This window comes from Cyanistes caeruleus, chromosome 2 (assembly GCF_971803275.1).
Source record: "Cyanistes caeruleus chromosome 2, bCyaCae1.hap1.1, whole genome shotgun sequence".
Lineage (NCBI taxonomy): Eukaryota > Metazoa > Chordata > Aves > Passeriformes > Paridae > Cyanistes > Cyanistes caeruleus.
The window spans coordinates 94761191-94786812 of NC_141702.1; the positions used below are offsets into that span (position 1 = coordinate 94761191).

The 25622-nt window shown below is 38.1% G+C and overlaps 1 protein-coding gene across 2 annotated transcripts in view; it reads left to right on the forward strand.

Annotated features, from left to right (window-relative positions):
• Nucleotides 1–14770, forward strand: part of LRPPRC (leucine rich pentatricopeptide repeat containing) — an 86807-nt gene extending 72037 nt beyond the window's left edge. For both annotated transcript variants that reach the window (XM_023922757.2, XM_086878439.1), the window contains exons 31-38: nt 281–369; nt 3591–3795; nt 5658–5797; nt 5964–6079; nt 8534–8608; nt 10145–10229; nt 12783–12925; nt 14265–14770. In XM_023922757.2, coding sequence (XP_023778525.2) covers nt 281–369; nt 3591–3795; nt 5658–5797; nt 5964–6079; nt 8534–8608; nt 10145–10229; nt 12783–12925; nt 14265–14321 — 910 coding nt within the window. In that variant the 3' untranslated portion in view covers nt 14322–14770. The remainder of the gene's footprint in view (nt 1–280; nt 370–3590; nt 3796–5657; nt 5798–5963; nt 6080–8533; nt 8609–10144; nt 10230–12782; nt 12926–14264) is intronic.
• Nucleotides 14771–25622: the final 10852 nt, after the last annotated feature.

Sequence of the window (25622 nt, forward strand, 5' to 3'; positions counted from 1 at the left end):
GTCAGCATTCAAGAATCTGAACCGATTGTTTAAAAAAAATCTTGTACTTTGTTTCTTTTGTTGCTCACTTCCAACTTTGTCATCTGTCAGAATGCAAAAAAAAATTATCCTTCTATAACCATTGACAGGATAACACAAAAGCTGTCTCCAGGTCGATATTTTGCAGCAATATTTTTAACATACGAACAGTAGTTTTTATAATTTCACCTTGGTGCTCAACCATTTATTATCGTATCAGAAGCATGTCAGTAATTCCTTTCTAAATGTCTGCTTCTTTTAGTGCTGAGACCCACATCAAGGGCTTCACACTGAACAGTGCTGCCAGCAGCCTCCTCATCATATCGCAAGTTAGGCGGGATTATTTGAAAGGTATGTCACAATGCTTGACCTTTACGTCACATTAATGCCTCTGCAGATTTTTCTTGTAACGCCCTTCGAATACTTGGATAAAGGAGTCCATTTAGCAAATTACCTGCTTATCAAGAGCCTTTTGTGGTAGCTGAGAGACGTAAATTACTGTACATGCATTTATAATACAGCTTGAATATGAATGTACTTGTCATTTGACCACTTAGTCCAGTTTCCATTCCATTTAACACAAGATGGGTTTTCTTAAGATGAATCACAGCTCTTCAGACATGCAAAATTTGTGCTCCAGAACGAGAGAAAGTACAGGCTTTCAAGTGCGTTAAAATTCACAGCACAAGTCATTTTGCTTTGGAAATTAACATACTTTAGAGCATCTGAAACAATTCCCAGCAGTTGTTTCTTGCATATTGTGTTGGTTGTGTGAGATACCAGATGAGTTAAATTGACTGTTAAATGTGCGTGATTGTGAACTAAATGATTATAATATTGATTTAAAAACTTAATCAAATACTTTTTAATAGTTCTCAATACCAACAGTAACAAAATACTGTTTTTTAATGTAACAATGATGATAGTGAAGAAAATGGTGGCTGAAGGGTACCCAACAAGATGGTGCATAAAGTTTATGGTTGTTTTATTTCACTTCTCAGCACTGGTTGCTGTGCAGCCTAGCAATCAGCTCCACAGTGTTACATCTTACTTATTTAGTTGGGCTGTAGAACTCGTGTGAGAGAGGAAAACTGTGCATGCAGGTAGTTGTACCTTCAGGGCAATGTCTTTTATCTCCATGCAGGTGTAAGTACAGTGTTGATACATATTTTTGTCAGTACCTTTAGGCATTAAAGCAACTATGTACAAATACAGTGTATTATTTGAGTTGGGTTTATAAGGCCTATCAGAAAATCCATTTTTGATTGTGCCATCATTACATTTCATTTCATTCCATCATGCATAGCTGTGCTAATAACCCACATCCAAGTAACATCAGCTACATTGAAATACTCAAGATGAGCATTTAGACACATCTTTTCACTTGTACTCTGTTTCCTGTGGCTGGTAAACTCATCTTCTTCCTCATTCAGCCTCCAATTTCACATCATTGGCAGGTGTTATCCGCTGAAGTATTTGTGGTGAATGCCATTGCTCCTTTTGCTCTTGGCAGATTTTTTTTTACAGCTTTCAAGGCCTTCACCTGACTTTCCTGTCAGATTATTGTAATAAATCTTCTCTGTTTTCTTTTCTGGTATGCTTTGAATTTTACCAGTTCCTCCTGAATACTGGACACAAAAATTCTTCCCTTCTTTGGAATATCAGTGATGTTTCTATGTCCTGCCAGTCTATTCCACTATATGGGTTTATTTTAGCTAGCATACTAAATTCTCTATCACGTCAACTCTTTTCCTTGCTGTATTCTAAAAATCTTACATTTTACACAATGAAAAGTTTCTCAAGTCTGTGGAATTACATTGCTTTTCAAAATTATATTTTCTTTTATCTTGTGCATTGAACAAGCTTTATCTGACAATTTTATTGAATAGTCACATTTAATCATTGCTTCTATTTTAATTTGAGAGATACTACTTGTCTTTGTCTAAGTGAAGCCTTGAAAATACAAGCTACTAGGTGTTTCAGCCATACTGGTCATTTTCTAAGGCTCACAGATTACCCAAAACATTTTTGGGCATGGTGTTTTTGTCGTCTTTTGTTGGTGAGCTCCGTTTGACCTACATCTTGTGGTGGCTTTCACCTGTATAAAACCTGATTGCTTTACCACTTACCTCATTTAGTTCATCAACATTCTTTGCTGTGTAATGTGGTACACAGTCAGTAATTAAATAATTCACTAAAATAATGGTACAGTTAAAAAATTTTATGGAGGCCCCTAAGTATAGTCCTAAGAGCTCTGATATCTTCTAGCAAGAACTTGTTAAAAATCAGGTAGCTTTAAAGAGTCAGAATTTGAGTTTCATGGCAGGAAATTTGCAGAGTTTATAGGAGAGCATTTTGAAAGATGCATGGCTGGTTTTCTTAATCATACCTGCAGAATTACCCACTATGCTACTAGTTCCTAACTTCTTGCAGTAATGCTGCACATATGCAGCTTTCAAATCTTTCTCTGTCCTTGTTCTTGACAAGGCTATTTGCGCTAGAGGGAGGTCCACACCTAGTCAGGAGAGAATTTGAACTTGGCATGTGTTCTGAGATTGAAAAAAAACAATGTTGTGAATCTTTCCCCACAAGTATTGCTCCTTTTTTTTTTTCCCTAAAAAGAAGAATGTGAGGCAGAAAAAAAAAATCCTGGGAAGGAAGGCTAAGCCTATGGGATGTTTTTGCTTCGTGTCATGTAAAGGGTAATACTCAGTTTCTGCAGTACCTGCATGGCAATGCTGTGGAGTTCATGTGGGTGTATATTATGCTAGAAGTGTTATCCCTTGGTATTATAATTATCATCTGTGATTAATCCTGCCTAGGCTGGTAAGGAATAAGAGATTTTTACCAGAGGGGCATGTCTTTCTGTGTGTGTTTGCTCATGGATAATGTTAATTGACAAGAATTCCATTTGGAGAAACAAGGGTGACTTCATCAGCTGTGGGTTTGGGGAATTTGTGGCAGATGGACAGGAGACTGACCTTGTGTGTTTTTAACATATGTAATTGCTATAATCTTAGGAATTTCTGAGGTAAGGGTTGAGTTTTTGTTCTTGCAAGGAGACTTGTGTCCCATAGTTCTATTTAAAAATTAAATTTTGTGAAACAAAGCTTTCATGCATGCTTGAGAAGAGAAATCTCAGTACTATACTAGTTTCTATAATGAAGTACATTTTTAAGCTACATTTATTCTTAAATATACAACATTCTTGGTTTTTAGTAGAAAAAATTGATTGCAGTTTGGAGAAAAAGAGTCAGGACTTTAAAATCATCAGAGAGAATATTTACGACACCTGATTTCCTTGAGCTGGTTGCAAACAAATTATTTCAATGTTGAAAGTAGCTTAATACTTCTTATTATGAGATATTACAGCTTTTAAACCTAAATTATTGTTGAAAGCTTTTATTTGTGTGTATATATTCAAGTTACAATTCACTATAATGATTGCAGGGCTTAAATAATTTTTCTTTCTGTACATATTTTTAAAAGGGTAGGATTAATGATACCAGCAGCATGGTGCTTTCTGAACTGAAGTCTGATTTCTGTTTTTCTTATTTCTTTACCATTGTTAGATGCCTTGGCTGTTCTAAAAGGAATGCTTGACAGTGGTGTGTTGCCTACTAGACCAGCAGTTATTGCTCTCATTCAGGCCCTGGCAGAAAAAGGAGATGTAAAGAACCTGCAAGTACTTGAAAACATCCTGAGAGACGTCACAAAATCACTTGGTTTATCTGACTCACTAATGCCTAATGCAATTGCATTGGCTCATACTAAAAGGTAAGTATTCCTAGGACTATGTATTTAATTCTTTTCTGCAGAGTGCTGGGAAATTTCTTGGATTATCCATTTCATTCTGAAATGAAAGTGTCCCAGATACTAAAAATTCTAGTTGAGTACAGTGTGCAGTTCTGTTCTGGTATTGTCTCCCAAACAAATTTGGTGTTGAGAATTAATGAAATACAGGGATAATAAATGTGAAGCATTAAGGTCTTTGGTACTGTAATTTAGCTTTGGTACCTTTGTTCCAATATGCATGTAAGTTTTTCCTTGGCGTTACATCAAAAGCTCTGTGAAATCTGAAGGTAAAATGGAATTACTTCATCAAACTTAGCACCCACAGATTATGCGTATATCTATATATTTTTTTTAAAAAATTTCTCTTTTGGTATGAACTATAAAAGCTTGGCTGTTGCTTTAGGCCACAATTTAGTTATCATAATTATCCCCACACTTTCAAGTATCCTGTGAATCAGCTGTTTAATTCAGTATTGTGCTCTGCGTGCATTTCTGGTTTAGTTGATACACTGGTACTGTGCTAGTTTATCCTTTGTGTAAAACTGTATGGAGAAGCACCTGGAGGAGAAAGGGCAAAGTCAGCTTCTCTAATATACTTTGCAGGAACCAATCTTCAGGAATCCTACATATTCTGTTATTTTATTTCAAAGTAGTTTTGTTGGGTGACTGACTTGGCAGGAAAGCTGTAGACCTCTGTAGTGCATAACAGATTCCTGATTGCCTCAGGCACACCAGGCCACAGGGAGCAGATCCAAGTGGTCCTTGGCACACAGTTCTAGTGCATGGACTTGTGCATAAATTAAATGCTTCAGATGGAAGAGACACTTCATTATTTGTGTTATAATATGCATATTTTCCTATATTTCCATGTCATAAAAGTGTTGCAAAGTCAGGCTCAGTTGTTAAGATGGAGATTGGTGACAAGAATAAATAAATAAATTGTTGTATGCAGGTAGAGCATCAATTCTTCTTTTCCCATACCAAAACTAACTTGATGTATGAAAAGAGTGAGCAGTGTAATAATACACAGCCAATGTATTCTTAAATACCTTGCAATCTGTACCTTTATAACTCTGAAAAACAGATTCTTACAGATATTTCCAATACAAGGTTCATTTATTGTTTGATCCATGTTTCTGGTTCAGTTTTCAAAGCATTTTTCATAGCTTTCACATGTACTGTATTTCTGCTTCACCTAAAAGCATTCATTGTGCTTAGTTTTCTTTTTCAATTGAATTAGGTTTTAGAATGGACTGGTAAGAGATGTTGTCATTTGAACTTTTTAGAATGCTGAAAGTAGAGTTTACACTTTGGTGAATACTTCTTGCATTATTTTATTAGCATTTGCTATATTTAAGCCTTAAGATTAAAAGCATTTAGATGTAATGGCCAAATGACAGTATTGTCTTTTGCATCCAAAAAGGCAGGCTTGGGAAAAATCAGGTAAATAATTAATTACATTGCATAAAAATACTTAAGTTGCATGTATTAATTATTCAGATACCCTATGTTAATGTTTAGATTTTGCCTTAGATTAATTTTCCTAAAGCAGCAAGCAGAGCTCTTCTTTTTTAATGAGGAAGAAAGTATGTCCAGAATACCTGAACTTTGTCCAGGTCAAAGGCCATTAAAATAATTTATTAATAGGTTTATTCATTCAGTCATAAAGTGTTTCACATTTACAGTGTCTGAGTGATTAAATTTGTTTTGGTCAATGTGTTTTTCATCAATTATTCCTGGTAAATACAAGCTTGATGTAGAAAACAAAAACTTTATTGTAATTGCTTCTTTAGGTTTAGAAATCTTGATTTCAGAAACTGAGCCAGTTCAATCTTTTTTCCTAGAAATGACCTTGATGCTGCTGTGAAATACCTTGAGCCTCTGCTTATCTCTGGTGCACAGAATCCTGATCAAGCTGTCAGAAGTATTTCCTATTTGTTAAGAATGGTGTCTGAGGAAGGATTAGAACCAGCTATGGAAAAATGTAAGTTAATTGCAATGATATTTAAATATTCTGACTTTCATAACAGAGGTGTTATGAAAAAGCTATTACACATAAAACCTGCTCAGTCAGCATAAATCATGCCTGTGAAGTTTACAGAAGTGTCTTTTCAATCAAAGATTTTCCTTATGTACCCATCATTTTGCAGTTGGTGCGATGGCAGAACGACTGGCCAGTCAGTTTGGAATTTACAGACCTGTCACTGATCTTTTCCTTCAGTATATCAGTGCAGACAGAGTGGATGATGCCAGATCGTTGATACAGGTAATGACATAACAAGAGGTACAGAAATGCTTAGAGCTCTCAAAGGTTAACTGAGAAATTGTCAGAAAGAGGTGGTGTGCAGCAAAGGCTGCTACTGGGATGAATTTGAATTACTGTGTGAGTAGCAGTGCACACTTAAGACTAAAATGAGCATGAGCTTATGCTCTAGTACTGGGAGTAGTAGTGCGTGCCAGAGTCAGGGGCAATAACATGAAAGAAATAAAGGAAGTATTTGTATATTCCACGTATTTTTCTCCAAGTTCTCTGTTAGATGTCAGTTGTTTCTTGCAAACCATTTCCTTGCAACTTCTCACCTAATTTAAGTGCTATAAACATAATATCTTGCCGCTGTACAGTTTGGAAAACAGAAGCAGGCATGTCATTGCTTGTCATGGACTTTACTTCACTTGGTTGCTATATTATTGTATTCAGGGTTTACTAAGAGCTAAATTTTTCTCTTTGAGTGTCACAGATGCATTAAAACCCAAATGTTGATCTCTGGGTCACAATCTGAGCTGAGCTAGGAATTGAGACAGCTGCATTTGTGCCATTTGTGCAGAGCTAAAGACAAGCCAAGCAAGAGGTGGGGTGAGCTGTGGGTGCTGGAAACGGGCTGTCAGGAGGCTCATCCAAGCAGGTGACAGTCCAGCAGTCAGACTGATGTGTGCATAGCCTCAAATCAAGGCCTCTTATCATCTCCTGATAGTGCATGCTACTCATTTACCAGTTCCTAAGTACTTTAAACTGTTAAAAAAAAAGCTCTGCTTCAACCATGGGATTTTTTTATGATATTCCAAGACAATACCAACAAAGCTGTTCGGTTACTTCTGCTACAGCATGAGGTGTACTACTTGTTCCCTTACTTTGTGTAGTGCTTTGCCTAGGTGGTCATCTAACAGAATTAAATTCATGCCTCTATGGCATACTTGAAACAACATTGTATACACTGTATCTTAATGGACAATTTAAAATACCTTGTTATACGTGGATATTTACAGGTGAGTTTGAGTTGGAACTTCTGTGTCTACAAGAAAAATAGGGGGTTTTATGGCTCAGGAAAAACTTTGAGCTGTGTTAATTTGTGACTGCTCTGTGGTCAAGTATACCACTAGTAGGAATCCACTAATGGGAGGATAGGAGTAATCACTCTCCATTGTTATATTTTGGAAAATAAACAGCAATCTAAGTAAACTCTTTGATTCTAATCTAGAATATTAGTATATACATGGAGACACCTTGCTTTCAGAAACGCATCTAAGTGTCTATTTAAAAGTTTATGTAACAGCAGCAGTGTCTGGTACTGGAGGGAGAATGCTTTCACTGATGAGAATCTGAAGGGATTTGATGTTTCAGCATGAAAGGGAGCTGTGGATAACATTTCTCAAACTAGACTCTTTCCTCTCAGAGCAGTTACTGGCAGTAGGTGAGAATGGCTAGAACTGGTAATAAAATATTCCAAGTTTCTCTCATCAGTGCTTTGCCCCTCTTTAGCATCATAAAGCCATTTCTTGTCTGTTTGCCTGAAGGAATGAACCTTCACACCTTTTCACCTGGACCCTGAAGAGCATGTAAACCATATTACTTATACAGAATACTCATCATGGTATAACCCGAAATTTCTTGTTTGCAAATCTCTACAATACTAGTTGAATATAGGAAATCCATGGTATGTGTTTTCATATGCACAGTATTCTTCTTCCTGTGCATTTTGGTACTGGTATCATGCAGCTGATAAAAAAAACCACACGGTGCATTGTTAAGAGTTTTAAGACTGACATCATTGAGAAACATACACTGAATGTTGTCTTGTATATTTTATTTTGTCCTTGTTTCTAAAGTAAGATTTTTGATTTTTATCTGGTCTGTCTCAAACTTTTCTAAGTTGAACTTCCTCTCTCTTAAACCCTGTCTATTTCAGTTAAAGCCTTTTATAAAATAGAGAGATTGAAATCAGTCCTTTGTATGCATAAGTGTAGGTAATTATACTTTAAAGAGAACTTGCTTTGTACATTTTAATTTTTATAAAGAAATGAGCAGTTATCTCCCTGACACCTTATTAAATGTATAATTAACCTTATGATCCCTAGCTCACTTGTGAATGCTTGGCAGTATAATTGGAGAGGAATAGTGTTTCTCTTTTTCATTCTTTTGCAGTCCTAAACCTCGTTTTTGTGGTATATTGAAGTATTAGTTTAATTCTTTCCCCTATTGTTTTAAACAAACTTTATGCCTACCATTTTAAAAATGTTTACCAAAGAGCATGAAATGAACTTGGTTTGTGGTTGGTTTTTTGGTTTTCTTGTCAAACTAATATTCAATTATTTACCTTGTAAATAGGTAATATATTAGTATATTGTTTTAAGCATCTGTAATTGGAAATTGTCACCTTAGTAATTTTATTTATCAGTAACTTACTACTCATGTCTGCTATATTAATAATTTCTTTGTCTTCAGAGGTGGGATGCAATAGCTCAGGAGAGGAGAACTTTGGGACATTTTATGTCTAGATCAGCATCTAAACCTGGACAGGTACAATATTTTTTTCATGTATGCAATTTTATATGTCACAAAATACTATTTCATCAACCTTTGTTAAAGTGTTTTGAACTTCACAGTTGACAGCTTTACTGGGTTTCTTGGGGAGGCGGAAGGTTAATTTGCAGAGTTGGTTTTACTTAACAGTTTACATTTGCATGATGGAAAGGAGGGTGTAGTTAATATTTTTCTATTGTTTCAGTTATTTCCTGCATTTTCCATGTTACACTGTATATCCTACAAACATTGTGCTTAGAATGTTTTACTGCATTATCCAGTTCAGTATCACAACCTGAAAGTCCTTATTCTGTTGGCTGCATTGTACGAATACAAATGCAAGTTAAAACCTCAGCCTCTCTCTGATGATAAAATGCCTCTGTGTTTACATTAAAAGACACATTTCATATTACTTGTTGTAGTGGTTTGGACATGTATGTAGTTGGAGCATCTGTTTAGATTCCTGGCTTAGCACTCATTCCCTGTGATTTGTAATGCTGTCGTCTGTGTGCTTGGTCTACTCTTATCCCTCCATCATCCTATGGCCCCCTTAAAGTAAACAAAAAACCCCAAAACAAAACACAAATCCAAAGGCCAACAAAACAACTCCAACACAAACAAAAAGAAGCCTTAGTACACACTAAAAAATCAAACAGCCTCTACCCCTCAAACCCAACTAGGAGCAACAACCAAAAAAACCCTGAAATAAACATCCAAGCAAAACCATATGGATTCCTCCTTCATAGAGGAGCAGCATCAGGAGACATGTAGCACACAAACTAGAATAAATATTTTTTCAAAAGAACCAAATGCACATTTATGTTTTGTGGAAATTGCTATTAAATACTAATAGATTTAAAGTTCTTCTGTTGAAGTGCTGATGATAAATATGAAGTATTAAACACTATTGTTTGGTGTCTATAAGAAAGAACTAAAAATACTGAAATTTCCCAGCTCATCAAGCTGAAATTTTACTAACATATCAAAGTTGGTAGTGTGTGATAAAGATGTTCTTAATTTCAATAAACTGCTTTTAATGCAAAACCTGAAAATTTTTGAAACTGCAGTCAGAGGCTGAGGGAAGGAGGTTCCAAATTTAAGCGCATTAGTTAGTGATCTGACTCCTTTTAAGCACCGATCATAGCTACCATTCACCTCTAGGTCACTGAAGGATGCTGAGTGTTTTGCAGTTTTCCTAAATTGGTTGAAAGCCTGCCATATTCTCACTGATACATTAATTGCCTACCTGAAAAAAAAAATAAAAGTAGACTGTTTAGCATTCTTGAGTAAGGATTTTAGACCCTTATTACATTTATTCAGTTTTGTGCTTCATTTCTTTTAGTATTTCATATCTTCAAAATTCTAAGAAGGAAATTTTTGTATATACTTAGAGTCCCACAGTCCATTCTTTGTTACCAGTACAGTTAATTTCAGTTAAAAAAAGTGCAATCACTGTTCTGAACTTGGTGACTTTATTTTGTTCTTTAAGGTTTCAAGTTCATGCTCTTTTTGTTTGTATATTAAATCTCGCAGGCAAAGAGGATTGAGACACTTCTAGAACTGATTCCTGAGCGCCTTGATCCAACAGTCGCGTACCGGTACCTGTTGAGATGTTATGGTAAGCCAGTTTCCTTGGAACAGTGTTTTAGTAAAAACTGTGGAGACATTCAGAAAGGTCATGCAAGGTCTTACTTGCTTTACAGTTCAAGTCATAAAGAGGTGCAGGGGGTATCTGAGGTTTTTCTGGTTTCAGTCTCTTGGGTCTGTATGCTGTCCTAGCTGTTAGGATGGAAGCTGACGCAAGCTGTGAATCCTTTACTTAGAACCTAAAGTAGGGGCCTCATAGAATAAGAATCCATCTTCACCCATGGGGAAAAATGCTGCAGAAATGAATGGCTTTTAAAATGAATTTACATTTTCCCCCCAAAGCATATAGTAATATTGGTTCCTTCTGTGGAGGTGGGGGTGTGTTTCAAAACTGTAAGTGTTCTGTCAGTAATGTGAAATGATCTTATTGTTATTAGTGTAAATTATTTATGTTTCTTGTAATGTAGCCAAAGTTAATATTCCAGACACCTTCATTTGAATTTACATAAATAGTTCAAGTACTCATCAGCTTTCTTTATAGCTGAAATCAAGAGGTCAGCACCTCTGAAAAAGTCAAGTTGTTTGAGTATATTTATCTGCAAGACTCATTCTTGAAAAACCAAGACATACAGCCTCTATTGCAACACTCAGTTGGAAGCTTGCATCTCTGTGCTGTAGAGTTCTTTTCCTTGTGTACTCTGATACTGTTCTCCAGTTTTATTACAGGGAGTAGATCTTTTCACATGTGTTAAAAACAAAAAAGTACAAGGACCAAAGCCCTTGTGCACCAGTCTGTCACAGAGGAAATAAATAGGAATAATTAGGTAAAACACTTCAAACACAAATCCAAGATACAGTGTTAAAAGAATACAAACTTACTTGAATCAAGTTGTAGAAGTCCTATGATGTTATCTAACATAGAAAATTTGCTTGTTTGGTAACGTTGCAAAGAGCAATCACTACCAAAATTGTTTAGCCCTGTAACAGATAGGTTGAGGTTCAAAGTAGAATAAGTTTTTTAATATGTTGTTATAAAACAAAAAATTGCCCTTTTGTCACCAGCACTGTACTTGCTGCTTTATGCTGTCATTAGTCCTCTGCTGCTTTTACCTCAGTAAAAGTTTTGTAAGTGAACTAGGTTTTTCACTGTCCTTCCTAACTACATGATGGTATAGAAGTTTCATAAAGAGATTGCAGAGAATCAATCACTTGCTCTACTATACCTAAAACAGTGGTTAGAGTGTATTGAACATGTGGAACTGCACTCTGTGTGAACAGATGCTTGCTGTACTCTCTTCAGGCAGAAGCTCCTAGTAGGTTCTAAAGAAGATACTCAGTACAAGCATGAAGAGTTTTAAAAGGTGTTCCCAGGTTATTCTGTGCAATCATCTTACCTGTATAAGACCTTGATCATTTGACTGTTAAAGGGATCATCAGCAAAATATTTAGCACAACTGAAAATGAGAAGGCTTAGATTGTGCTCTAACCATGAGGGGTAGAAATAAGAGCTTTTTAAATTGAAGTTGGTTGTTTTTTGTTTGTTTTTTTTTTAATTTTAGAGTTAGTAAGCATTCAAACATGAGTTCTTGTTTTGGGCCAAATCCAACATTGTATTAGCATAATTTTTGAGAGAACAAATTATTCTCCTTTCAGGCTGTTGTTCTTTTTAATTAGAAAAAGGCTATGAAACGTGGCAGAGTATTGTTATTACCACAGTGGGTTACTGTTTCTAATTAACAAAAAAATGGGCAAATAAAATCGTTTGTGTTTAATAGTAGAATAGAGATTACAGCTAAAAGAAGTTTGATCATCTATCAGGTTTCCATGATGGAGCAAATAAAAGGACCTTTATTCCTGTCCTTGTCCTCAGATGAGATCTACTGCCAGGTCTAGCTTTCCTTCAGTCTTGTGAGATGCACAATCCTTTGCTGTATACCTTTTAGAAAAAAGAAATACATAAAATCACGATTAAATGCATTAAATGCAATCTAAGTATTAGCTCTTTTTGTTGTTGTATCCTATATAATAAATCTATTTTAAAGTTGTAGAAAGTTAACAATTTCTATGCTTTCATTAAGCTGTCATTTCATGCAGGTTTTGCAGTAGCCTCCCACATTCAGAAGGGAGCTCAGCCACTTGCCAGGTGTGAGTGGGAAGCTTTTTCTCACAAGAAGGGGATACAGGCTATCCATTTCTGCACAAAGCTATTTATTTATTTATTTTTTTCTTTATGAACAACTGTTTCTGTAGCTCCTGTGGTTGCAAAGATGATATTTCCAAATTTGAAGCAGTAAAACCTGAGACAGCTCCCATACTGCAGGTGTTTGTGTTCTCCCTCCCAGGCAACAGAATGAATTTAACTGGACATGATGGCTTCCTTGATGTTTACAAGGTGCTAGGAACTGTTGTACTGCTTCTAGGACCCCAGGGACAGCAGTGAAACTGTCAGGGGTTGCTTCAGTTTCATCCCAATGCTTCTCAAGCAAACATTTGAGCAGCAGTCGATGGTTATGCATGAGTGAAGACAGGTGGAAAGAGAAACAAGTAACCACTGAGATTTTTTGGGTTCTATTTTTTTCCTCAGAATTGGATGGGGATGTTGCTTCTGTAAAGGCTACGTATGAGAAAACTAAAGCGAAGAATATAGAGCTGCACGAGATCTCTTTGAAATCTTTAGCAACTTTTCTGAAGAAAGTAGGAGAGCCTGTCCCTTTCACTGAACCCCCTGTGAGTATTCCCTAATTAAGAAACAGATCTGCAGATTTATGTATGTTCAGTATTAATAAAACAAACTGCATGAATAATTACATAGGGACTGGATCTCTGCAGAGACTCCTCAAAGGACTTCTCAAAGGAAAATGTACACATTACAAACATGTGTAATGTATGAAGTCCTGGGTGTTGTGGGAGCTGTGGTAATCTTGCATTGGATTTGACTTGAGGAAATAAAATCTCTTGGGGTTTACGATATTTAAACTATCTCCGTCCTATCAGGCACTCATCTACAGGAGTACCTTTATCAAATCTCCTTGGGGCATTTATCTAAGCAATTGGACTTGAAAAGGCTTGTAGAATGTGTGCTTCAGTAAGAGTTACTGGCTTCTAGTTTTCATTAATTAGTGTTTTGTGTCTAGTATAAGTTGCTGCACTAGTAGGATGGAATTTTAGAACTGTAGGAGTTATTTTTCTATTGCAACTTATCTTCTAGATGCCCTGCCAAGATACCTATGCAGCTGAGCAAATACATGTTACTTAAGGGTGACAAGCAGCATGATATTAAATTTGTGAAGACTGCAAATAGTTTTGCATCATTCCCTTGACTAATAGTCTATTAGTACCATTTTTGCTAAGCATATTTTGAAGACATTAGATTTTCCATTCTCTAAGAAAACTTTTTATTGCTGTTTTCTCACCACTTTTTATATTCTAAAAAAAAAATATTCTGTAATTCTGTGAAGACTGCTTATATGCTGTTTCTCTGTATTGTTTCATGATAAATGTGATTTTCTTTTCTAATTTGTAAAGCATTGGAGAAAATTTTGGCTCAAAATATTTGGTTTAGCCTTTCAATGGCTATGATGGATTTTTTCTGCAGCTTTATGTAGTTTATAACCTGAATTTTTATTTGAACTGTTAATTGAAAACCTAGAATGTTTTTTATATGTAGCTAGTGAAAAAAAATAAGTGTTTTTTCCAAGTCACTGCGATGATTCATTTTCTGATTTCCCTGTTCAATTTTTCTCTAATGCAGCTTGGTCTTTAGAAGCGTTTCAAATTTTTTTGACACAATTGCAGATTGAAGTTAAAAAGTATTTTCATTTTAAAAATGAAATTGATTATATTATTGCATTTAGTAATAGAAGCTTCATTATGCATTTTTGGCAAGGTTTTCCTTTTCCTTTTATTCACTCTCTCTGGTATTTCTCCTAATTATACAGACTTCAATACAGATCTAGTTTTGCATGACAGAGAATAATAGATTTTGTCAGGACGGAAGACTTTGTTCAGAATTGGTAACTTTTCAGTTGAAACAAGGTTGAACTTGTTTATTCCACTCTGTTTATAGGAGACATTCAAGTTCTATGTGGAAAAATGGAGGAATAGAAGATTGGAAGCATCATGAACAGACGATTTTATGAATCAGTTGTTTATGGAATTGTTTAAATACTATGTTCAATAAAATCTTTAAAAAGCATATTATGTGTAATTTTTAATTTAAATCTGTGATTAACATCGTTTGCTGTAACTGCAGTTGATAGAAACATGTATTAATAGAAATGCTGTTAAAATTGCTAATGAAATATCAAGGTGCAGCCTTCTGAGAGATTTCCGTTTTGATGTATGATCTGCTATAAACGCAACTCAGTTTTTTGCTCCTGTTGATTTGCCTGATATATGTATATCAAGAAAGTTGCAAGAGGGGTACAGAACTGTAGCTGAAGGAGATTGTCTTGCCCTTGTTCTTTGCCTGATCAGTCTGTTTTGGGGTGAAAATATAAGGGTGAAGATGATCATCTTCAGGATTCAGCTGTATCTACACAGAAAATAAACATTTTTTAAGTTTTCTCTGAATTGTACTTTCTTGTATTAAGCATCTTGGTAGGGTGTTGGATATTATACGTAAAGACAAAATACTTTTACCTGTTGCACTAGCTTTGTGTGTTGTAGTCGTACAGCATTTTCATTCTCACAAGTGTTAATCCAGTTAATTTTACAGATGCAAGAACTCCATATGCAGGAAAACGTGCCCTTTAAACAAAGCAGTGCCTGTTCTTTGCAGGGGTAGCAATTTTTACTTGCTGGGAAAGTAAAGTCGGTGGACATGCTTTATTTGAAGGATTGTGGGAGTACAGCTACTCTGAGACGATATTTTTGAGTCCAGAGTTGTGTGATCATGCAAATAAGACATGTCTAAGTTACAAAGATTAAATATTAGGTAGAAAATGCATCCATTATCTCTGTGCATAATGATGGAAACTCACAAATGTGCACATTGGTATTGTAAGTGGAACGTGTTGCCTGCTGAGTACTTCAAACCAGTTTTAACAAAATGAAATATTGTTTCTGTGCATTTCAGCTTTGTTTATTAGTCTTGACATTTGCAGCCATATCTGAACTTTATCTTTCTTAGGTTTTCCCACATAGACAAAATTGTGTTAATTAAAAATTCATGTGTACACTAAAGGTTTTGGCGAAATTTAGAAGCCTTGTATGGTCAAAGAAAGAAATTGGGACCTAATTTTTTTTTTAAGGTAAACTTCCAATTTAATTAATTATTTTATTAACAAATTCACAGAAAAATCCCATGCTTTAAAAATGAGGCTTCACTGATCAGGAGTGGGGAGTGGTAAGTTTTGTTTTCCAGGCAGGCTAGATGAATGCAAGCAGTGTCTGCTTCCTCAGTGGTAAGGTTTTGCAGTGACCTTCATCACTCCACAAGCATAGACTTGACAACATATGGCAGCTACGTGGCTCGAACCGTCTCGCACCCTTTGTTCCTGGCTTGTCAAGATAAGGCATTAACATTTGAAATTTCATTCATAGCCTAATGGTTTTGTGCCCTATCTGAAAGCAAGCCTAGGCAGGACTCAGTTTATTTCATTTCACAAATGGAGATGGTTCTTTTTTCTAAAGCTGCAGCTACATTACACGTGTTTCAGTGTAATAGCAGCATAATTGAAGACTGTGTCAACTAGTTGGCAACCCTTTCTCTAGTGCCACAGCTCTTGTTTTTAGAGGTCATCTTGTGAATCTCTCCAATTCACAGCAGTAGCCGTGTTCCTGTAAGTGGTGTCACAGCTGAGCGTAACTCGAGGAAATGGGCAAAGATGCAGCTGGAGCTGAGCTGGCACATGGATTAGGGAAGAGAATATTACTTGAAGCAAACACCAGGTCATTACAGAGGAAGTTAACAGCAGATCTGTGGACATTGACTCCCTTTTTGACAAGGAGGTGAAGTCTTAGGAGGCTGTCGTTCAGGTACTGCACATATCAGTAGTCTGTGTTGTGATACCAAGGGGTCATGTTTGCTGGCTGCTGCCCTCTGAGGCAGGAGAGCAGCACACAAGGCCACAGCCAGATGCAGGGCTCTGTTGCTGGTGTCCACAGTGGGGTCTGACCATGCAGGACTGGTGCTAGTTAACATTTGTTCATTTTTCTTCTCGCTGGTTTGCCTCTGCCAGAACCATGCCCTGTAATTGTTGCAGTTACAGAGATAATAAGTACATTTGATAGCCTGTAACTGAAGAGTGTAAGTGAAATTGTTTTCATCTCCAAAATTGCCCTTTGAGTGACTTCATGGGAAGTTGTGGGCTGAGCGAGCCAGCTGCGGAGCAGATTAAACATCAGTGACGTTCTGCAGGAACATGAGACCGATCACAAACAGGGTTTCATGGCGGCAGTGACAGGGAAATGAGCAAAAGGACATGCTGACCATTTGGGATCCCACTGGAATAGCCTGGACTCAATGGAGCCCAGCCCATCTCTGTGGCAGCGTTAGGAAGAAGGAGATTATTCCATGGATGGGCTGCTGTTGTGTGATAATACTTTGGATTTCCTGTCCCAGTAAATGTTTCATGTGCAGTTAAGGGATGATTACACAGAGAAGTGCAGTCTCTCCTGTCTTTAAAATGTGGGCCGATGAGGGATTTGTGCCACGCTGGGACACAATCATCTCAGTCTGAAACAAGGTTATACTGGGAAGGTTTTGCAGAATCGGCATTTGTGCCGACTCTTCAAGAACACGCTTGAAATGATATTTCTTGTGCATTGTTGTGCTGAGACTCAGCCATTTCAAGCATGAAGAAAAGTGCAGTTTGGAAGGTTGGCATTTCTTCACCAAATAAGTAGGCGTTTTCATTATTCTTTCATCTTCAAAGAGAGAAACCTGTAAGATGACAAAATGCAGAATGGCAGCCTTGCAAACTTGTCACGGTGATTTACTGGTCCTGAGAGCAAACGCACTCTGGCACACTGACCACAGCATGCACCCCTTTAAAGCAGGATAGAATTTTTTGCCACCGGCTAGTGGATAACTGGGATTGTGCAAGATCCAGACCAGGTGCAGTGTCTGTGAGATGGAAGCACGCCTTTCCAGAGGCCTCCGTGGGAAGCAGAGAGCCTGCTGACATGCCGTGACCTGACATGTTACTGTAGAAAGCAAATTGTGGGAGTGTGTATGTGTTTGCATAATCATGTGTCTTGACTGGGGTTGAGAGGACTGGGAAAAGCTTGCTGCCTGAATTGAGATGACTTAATCTCACTCTGTGCCCTGCATCACGTTACGGGCTTGCCTCTTCCCCCACTCCCCTTGGGGAAGGGGCAGGAGGAGGAGGCTTTTGAGATCAACATGGGAAAAGTTTCCTCGTTAACTACCAATGCAGTCATTTTGCAACATGCTATTTACATGCTATGGTTTTATCCTTATCTACTAAAACAGTTTGTTCAACTTATTGTCTCCTGAGACCCTTTCTTACGTCAAGAATTGCAGCTTGGTAGGTTAGTAGCTGTCTTCACACTTTTTTAATATGTACCCACTGTTGAAAATGGAGTAGCTGAAGGAATTGTGGCACTGGCATTGAGAGTCAGAGAGATTTTACAGATGGAATGCCTGAGTCAGCAGGATTTCAGCTGCAGTTTACATGACAAGGGAAGATCATAATTGTGAAGGGAGTATCACAAGTGCACATATTGACAGAGGAATAGACTGGTAGTGTGTGTTCACCAGAGTACTACTGTATTTAGTGCTTTTCTTGAATATGTGATGCTTCTGGACTCCCCAGGAACACAGCAGAGGAGAAAGTGACAGAATTGATGGATGTGACCAGGAGGTTTTGCTGTTCAGTGTGAGAAATCTGTCAGTATCTAGAAGGGGTGTCCAGATTCCTGCACTAGTTTATTTTTACTGTAAAGGTAAAAAAAGTAAGCATGTAAGAAAAAGCTTAGACTGTCATTGAATTTAGCCCTCTTTTTTTAGCAAATATTTCTCTGCATTTCTTAAAATGATTATCATCATTTCTGTGTAAAGTAACCGCCAAAAAGTGTTTCCTTTCCAGAATGGCTGCAGCCTCTGGTGGTTTGCCAGTGCTTCTGTGAATCAATAATCAGAGGAAACCCAATATCCTTCTAAGTTAGTGGCTTCAACTGAGATTGTAATTCAATCTGAGGGCATCTTTCTAAGTGTGCAAATCCTCAGCTACAAGAGCAAAGTGCTGGGTTTGCCATTAGATATGGAAATAAGAGTAGATATGGAAGTTTAAGGTTTAAGTTTTCTCTACTGTTTCCTGTAATTAAGAAAATGATATAATAGAAACTGTCTTAGGCAGTGCCTGCTATAGATGGGGGTTCCACATTGATCTACTTTTAAATAAAACTATTAATGCAAGGTTTCTCTCTGGTACTCTTAAACCTTTACACTGCAATTGGCTAATGCTTCACAATTTCTCATGTGATTACTCTTGAACACTGATAAAGCACTGGTATCTGTGGAATTGCTATTGTCTGCAGTGATTGCTACAAACCACTTTGTAGCTCTGTTTCTCACAGTTACTTCTCTCAGCTCTAAGTGCCAATGAAACCCAGGGCTTAGAAAGCAGCAGACCTCAGTGTCTGGCAGTGATGAGCCTTGACCGTCAGCAGCAAATTTAATTCTTGGCTTGGCAAATAGTTGGCATCTGCTGTTCTTCGCTTAGCCCATGGGACCAGGGCAGATCTGGAAAGTGAGTTTCAGGAAGAATTGTAGATAGCTGAGATGAGTCTTGAGGGAAGGAGTGGAGGGCAAACTTTCCGGGTGGAAAGCAGTTTGGGTTGGAGGGAAAGCAGGGGAGTGTGGACGGGACAGGGTTGTTCTGGCCAACTTCCTTCAAGGCTGGCAAAGAAGGCTCTGAAAGGCTGTTTTGTTTGGTGCTGGACTTTCATTTATGGGAGATGGGCTGGGAGGGGTGATTGTCAAGATACAGGATCAGTGCAGAGGAACGTTGAAGGGACGGAAAGTGGGAAGGATGGCTGTTGTAGGTCTCAGTAGGCAAAACCAGCAGCTTCAACATGGTGTCTTAGCCTGGGATTTGGGAGTGATTGGGATTGGGAGTGAATGACCATGCGGAAAAGGAGCAGCCTGCAGCTTGGCTGCTGTGGGTGATGACACACCACCACAGACCTTTGCCTTTTGCATGGTTCCCACTGATTCCTCTTCAACTGCTTCTCCTTGAGGTATGCTGGAGAAGGCAGCTGTGGCAGCAGCAAGGACTGCTAGGGGTGTGTTAGCTGCTGAGCCTAGCTCAGTGAAGGAAGAGGCCATGAAAGACTGATCAGAGCTGCTGTGCCAAGCTGGCCCTCATGTCTTTCCCCCGCAGGGAGCTGGGATGGCACTGGCCCCGTAATCACAGCTGAGAGCCTGAAGGGAGAGGAGCCATCATCACAAGCCAGAAATACCAAAGGAAGTTTGTTCCAGCAGCAGCCTCTTCAATCTCTCACTTCTCAAATTCAAAAGCAGATGGAAGAGTAAGTGTGGTGTTAGTGTAATTCAGGGTGGTGCTGTACAGGAGTCTGGATACAGCATCGTGTGTAGCATTGAGTCCATCACCATTTCTTTGCGTTTTCTGATACTGAAATTGCAGCCTCAGGTGAGGCTGTAACTGAAGCCACTGTGCCTGAAATAATCTGAAAAACTTTCTGCCTACAACAAAAATAAGTCATGCAATTGCCCTTGTTCCTTGCGGAGTTCCCTGGGATTTCCTTCCCATCAGTTTAGTTAGTAGCTAGAATGGTCTGTGTGGCGTTAGTCAACTGTAATGCTTGATAATTTCTAGCAATTGTCCAGTTCTATGGGCCTCAGAACCCTTTTTAAGTAAAATTACACTGTAAAAATTAGAAATATAATAGTGTATGCTCACTGGAAAATCCATTAGGAGCAATATATCTGTAGACTTTGTTTAAACAAGGCTTTTGCATTTCTTCATGATATTGACACAGCCTGCATTTCAAACATTAATGTACAGCAAGAGAGAGCACTGGTAATGTGCTGCACCTGGTCAACAGTTCAGCATTCCAGGAAGAATGAAAAAGAAATTCTGATCAACTGTGTGATAGCTAAAAATAAATATGTATATAATGTGAAATTAGTTATTTTGAATCCTCTAGTCTTCTGTCTCTCTCTCTATATATATATGTATTTAATGACAACCGTATTTTCATCCCCTATAGTACAGATAAAATATTGTGCTCCAGTTGTGTTTGTGCCAAGGAATACAATTTCTGCTTTTGAGTGTCTTTCTCACTGTCATCAATAACATTACAAATTTGTCTAAATTCAGCAAGTAAAAACAAGGTTGAAAACTATGTTTTACACCACTAGCTGCAGGGGGCATAAAATTACGGTAATTTGTGGCTTTACTATTGTCAGTCATGTTCAAGAGTTTTTTTTCCAGTGGAAATTTGTCACGCGCCTGTCACTGAACATACTATGGAGCTGCAAGGCATTTTTCTAATACAGAGGCACTGAGCAATTCCCTGTGAAGTACATAAAGCTAAAAATACTCATTCACCTCTTTTGTCTTGCTTTTAGAAGGAACAAACCTGGAGCAAGTGTGTTGAAAATGTTTGGCAGTGCTGAGCTCTGCTATAACCAGACAAGCATGCCTTTCTTGGTAATAATAATGCTTGGCCAAAACGCTTTTTTACAGGATTATTTGTAGGAGTTGTGAGGGGAATTGGGGAAGCAGGTACAGTTTGTGGTGTGAGTGGTCAGAAGTGCTGTGTGCAGAATCACACATGGCTGGTGGGACCATGCTGGCTTTTGGACCGCGCCCGTGCTCCTGTTGCTAAGAACTGCAAGCCAAAATGATTGATTAAATAATTCTATCAAGGGGATGCTAAAAGAGCGAAGTTGGTGGTGATGTTCTGCCTTGCTCAGCTGAGATCAGAGTCTCTTGGGCTGATGGCCAGCACAGGTTTGTCCTCCAAACTTCCCACCTGGAAATCCAGCAACTGCCTTGTGTAAGGTAAGGTACCTGGTGGCAGCTAGTAAGGGCACTACACATCTTGTTCTTCAAGGTTTTCATTTTGTGTAGCACATTTTTCTGCTGCCTTGTTCAGAGCTCCCATTTTTTGGCTTTATGCCTTTCCACAGTCAGATGAAGCACTGCCACAAGGCAATTGGCTGTTTTTTACTGAGTCACAGAAGGTTCAGGTATTTGTTGAAAAGCAATTATTAAGGTAATACTCATTTTTTTTAGGGCAATCTTCACAGCATTGAACTGTGACAAGGATGATGTTTACTTGTGTCAGGGAGGAGCTGCTGGAGGCCAGACAGTCATAGCAGTGCTGCTACATTTTTTGGTTTTCTTCCTCCTGATTTTCTCAGGGAGTGAAATGTGAAGGTTTTCTATTTTAAGAAAGTTTCTGTTGTTTTCTAAACACTTCCCCCATCCCCCAGTAAGTGAAAATGAGCAAAGGTACTGTCTTGAAGACTGATCATGTTACCTGTGACCTGTGATATAGTTGTATGTTACTGCAAGGCACTGGGAGTTCATTGAAAATTACATGTGGTGTGTGTTTTGGTGTTGATTACTTGTGAATGTTCATGGATTTCCAATTCCTCTGCATTTGCTTGGAAATTCAGGCTAATTTTCTTGTGTAAAAAATATTAATTATTTTTGAGGCAAGTGGCATTGTTTGTCTACTCACCATGTAGTTCTGGCCAGCACTTCAACACTTACGCCTCTAAACCCACTTGTTCAACATGAAAAACTACTGTGGGGCAGAAACAGTGATGAGATGCAGTAGGAAACGTAGCAAAATCTGAACAGATGTTTAAAGAGCACCAGCTCATACAAATGTGTCATTGATGGGAGATGCTGGTTCTGAAGCCATGGTGTGAATATAGAGGGTTTGAAGTTATAGGGTTTTTAGCATTGGAAGCATTGTAGGTATCTAATTGTGACCATGAAATCAAAATAATGCCCACAAAATTTGCAATTCAAAATAACCTTTAAGTTTGATTTAATGACAAAATAAATGTCAACAAACAGTCTTATAATTAATTATATAAATTGGCAACAGCACTTCTATAAATTATGGATTTGAACTGCTTTTTAAATACTCTCTACAAAAAAAAAGCAGTCATAGGCATTAGTTATGTGTGTATATACATATGTATGTAATCCATCCATTCAGATACTTCTACATATTAATATCAGTACACATATGTATGTGCTTTCTAAAGCTCAGCAGTTCTGAAAAGGGTTAAGCAGTTTTAAAATTACCTCAACCCACTGCTTAAACATTGTTGCCTTAATTAATAGCTGCTAACACATGAAGGGCTTGTCTTGGCTCTCAGAGTATATAAAAAAAAAAAGCAGCATGTCACAGAGCTCTGTGTACACTGTTTCTTGTCTACTGCCATTAAAATTAATCACTGTGGCTATAACCTGAAAGGTTTGTTATTTCTGGTAAAAGTGGACACACCAACACCTGCAATTTCTTACACAAAGAATCTCCACGCATAATGCATTGTCTGTGATTTTTTTTTAAAGGAATTCAATGGGGTTTTTTTACTAAAAGGAATGGCTATTGATACTTGTTATTCAGCATTTCTGAAGAGATTTTTGGAACAAATATGAAATGAAACTTTTGGCAACTACTTATTAATTTAGGCTAGCCATAGTGAAAGCTAGTTCTTCCCCAAGGAGAAGTTAAAAATATTTTGGAGACCTAACACTACCTGTGAGCCAGTATGCAGGGCAGTGTTTCTATAATCCATTTCCCAGTGCTAAAAGACTTTGTCCTTTTGCCGTAGTGGAAAGACTCAATAAATTTGGAGTGGAAATTGGGGAAGAACTTCCCACCTCTTACTGTATTAATTATTAAACTAATAAAGGGAATTTTTAAACCTGTTTCTTAACAGATCAGTATCCATGTAACCAACAATGAGTCTTGTGGTTCTAAATTTGTTGAATTTTCCTTACAAATGTCATTGTTGCTTGTGTTTGATAATCCCATTCCCAAACTGCACTGCAGCCCAATCTGCACACTGCAGCAACTGATGCAGTTGGATTGTGCACAGTTCAAACAGTAGTTGGACAAAACAATCCGGAAACCCTGTGACCAGTTAAATGTGGTGCCAGTTCAAAACCAGTTTTGCACTGACTTGGTTGCCTGCAGGAGCAGGGACTGGGACTTACAGCTGAGGAGATCCCTTCTAAAAGGGAAAGCTGGCCAGGGAGAATATAGGGACAGCAAAGACAGCCGCTGGTGAATCTTTGGGATGGGGGCACTGTTGGACTGGTGGGCAGTGCTTTGCTGAGTGACACACCTGCATTACCACATTGCTAAAGTCCCTAACATTGTACTGACCCTGTGGAGTGGGCAGTACAGTGAGTTTTGGGCAGTGTTTTCCTTGTGTTGTTTAGTCTCAGTGTTGAGACTGTTGTGGACTGCAGCAGCTCTGGTTATACTGATACAGGAAGTGCAGGCAGGAGGGCACAGTGAGCTGCTGCTGCTGATGCAGGGATACAGTCTAAGGAAAAGGAACTGCTACTCTCAAACTTGGAAAGCAAAGCTGTGCTGAAATTCAGTTATGACTTCTAGCCTTGGTTTGAGCTCATGGGAAGACTTCTATTGCCTCACCCACCGTGTGCTTTTGCAGCATCGGCTCTGCTGTGGAAGCATACGCAGAGGCCAAGGCATACGGCTTGACCTTCACTGGCTGAGAGAGGCATCATTCCCCCAACTTGCATTATTTGCAAGTGCCAGCAGTGCGAGTGGGGCAGGTTGTGTGTCATCCACCCACTCTTCCCTGAGCTCTTCTCAGTACACAGCCCCACGGATGCTATTGTTAGGCATGAACGCTAATTGCTGGTATTTCAAGGCTCCTACCTTCTTATTGCTAAAGCCTGTAACAATAATCACAGCCTATATTCCCCATCTCTCGGCATCAAGGAAACAAGATATGATCATAGGCAGTGTGCTAATGTAATTGTAGTATATAGAATATGAGCTTTTTCTATGTAAACAGAGGCCTGGCCACATCCTATGATAGCTCTTCCCGCACTCCGCACGCGGGCTGTTCCTCGGCTCACCGCTCAAGTCCCCATTATGGATACATCCACCCTTGTCATAACACCACCTCTGAAACACTCACACCGTTTGGTCCTGCTGCATAATGGTAAGAGGGTGGAATATTAAATGGAAAAAGGCTGTTTAAGTAGTGTCAGCAGCCTGACTAATTTCACAAAAGGAAGGAAATTCAAAGTTAAGGCTATGGTATATTCTTATCTAGACGCCTGAAGATTTCTGTGCATGACAATATGCCCCTAAAATTCAGAGCTGTCCCTTATGTCTTTAATTTCTCCCATTGTGTCGCTCCTTTTTTTTATTAAACATCAAAGTGAATTCACAACAGAGAGTCAGCCTAGAATTTAATCCTCTAAATACCTTGAAAATAGAGGTTTAGACTAGAAGTACCAATATATACCCTTAAAACTTCAGTGTAATATAAAAGAGATTCTAATCACAACAGATCATTACAAAGAAGAGTAAACCACTTTAAAAAAAATTAAGTGTCTTAAATATAATAAAAAGGAATAATTAAGAATCAAACAGGAAGCTGCTATTCTGACAATTTAATGATGCTGAATTGGACTGAAAGGAATGGCTTTGCCACTAAAAGGCAGTGAAAATCTGATAATTTCAAAATGGCACTAAGATCAAATCAAGTGGGTTTTTTGAAATCAAATGCAGCAGAATGAGAAAGAAATGGTAGAATTCACCTTAGAAGAACCTTGTGGTGTTTTGGATTCCTACTGCTGCCTGGGGCTGAAGATCTTATTTTATCAGACCTGTTTAACATCTGTAGACCAGGGTCCTATTGGGAATTTATTAGCTGGTGGAAAGTAATGTGGCAGTCCTAATTGCCAAATAGAATAGTAAAACATAGTTGTTCTTTCATTCCTATTTCTTAACAAAATAAAACAACCAAAACCAGTCAAACCTCACAATTTACATAACACTATCTGGGACATTACAGCTATTACAGTAGGAGTTTTCAATTGTGTACAACATGCAAATGGAAGTCAAGTAGACGATCTGCTTTGGGTTTCTGTATGTAAGAATATCTAGACGTTTAAAAGCAAGCAAGCTGATCTTGCAAAACACTCACAGCAACTGTACACCTAATTTGCACATGCACTCACCATGACTCTGTGAATTATGGCCATTTATTTACTGGTACTCATTTTCTGAGCATAACTAGGTGCACTGTGACAAGCATTAATAGGTTACATCGTTAGATTTTTAATTGCTCAGGGGCAGGTTGGTGTTTTCTACCTGAGAACCTTAGGGAGCTTGACAAATTAGGAGACTTGGCAAATTGCTATGATGTCTATTGCAATGGAGAAATATGTCATTAGTAACAATCAGTTGGTATGCG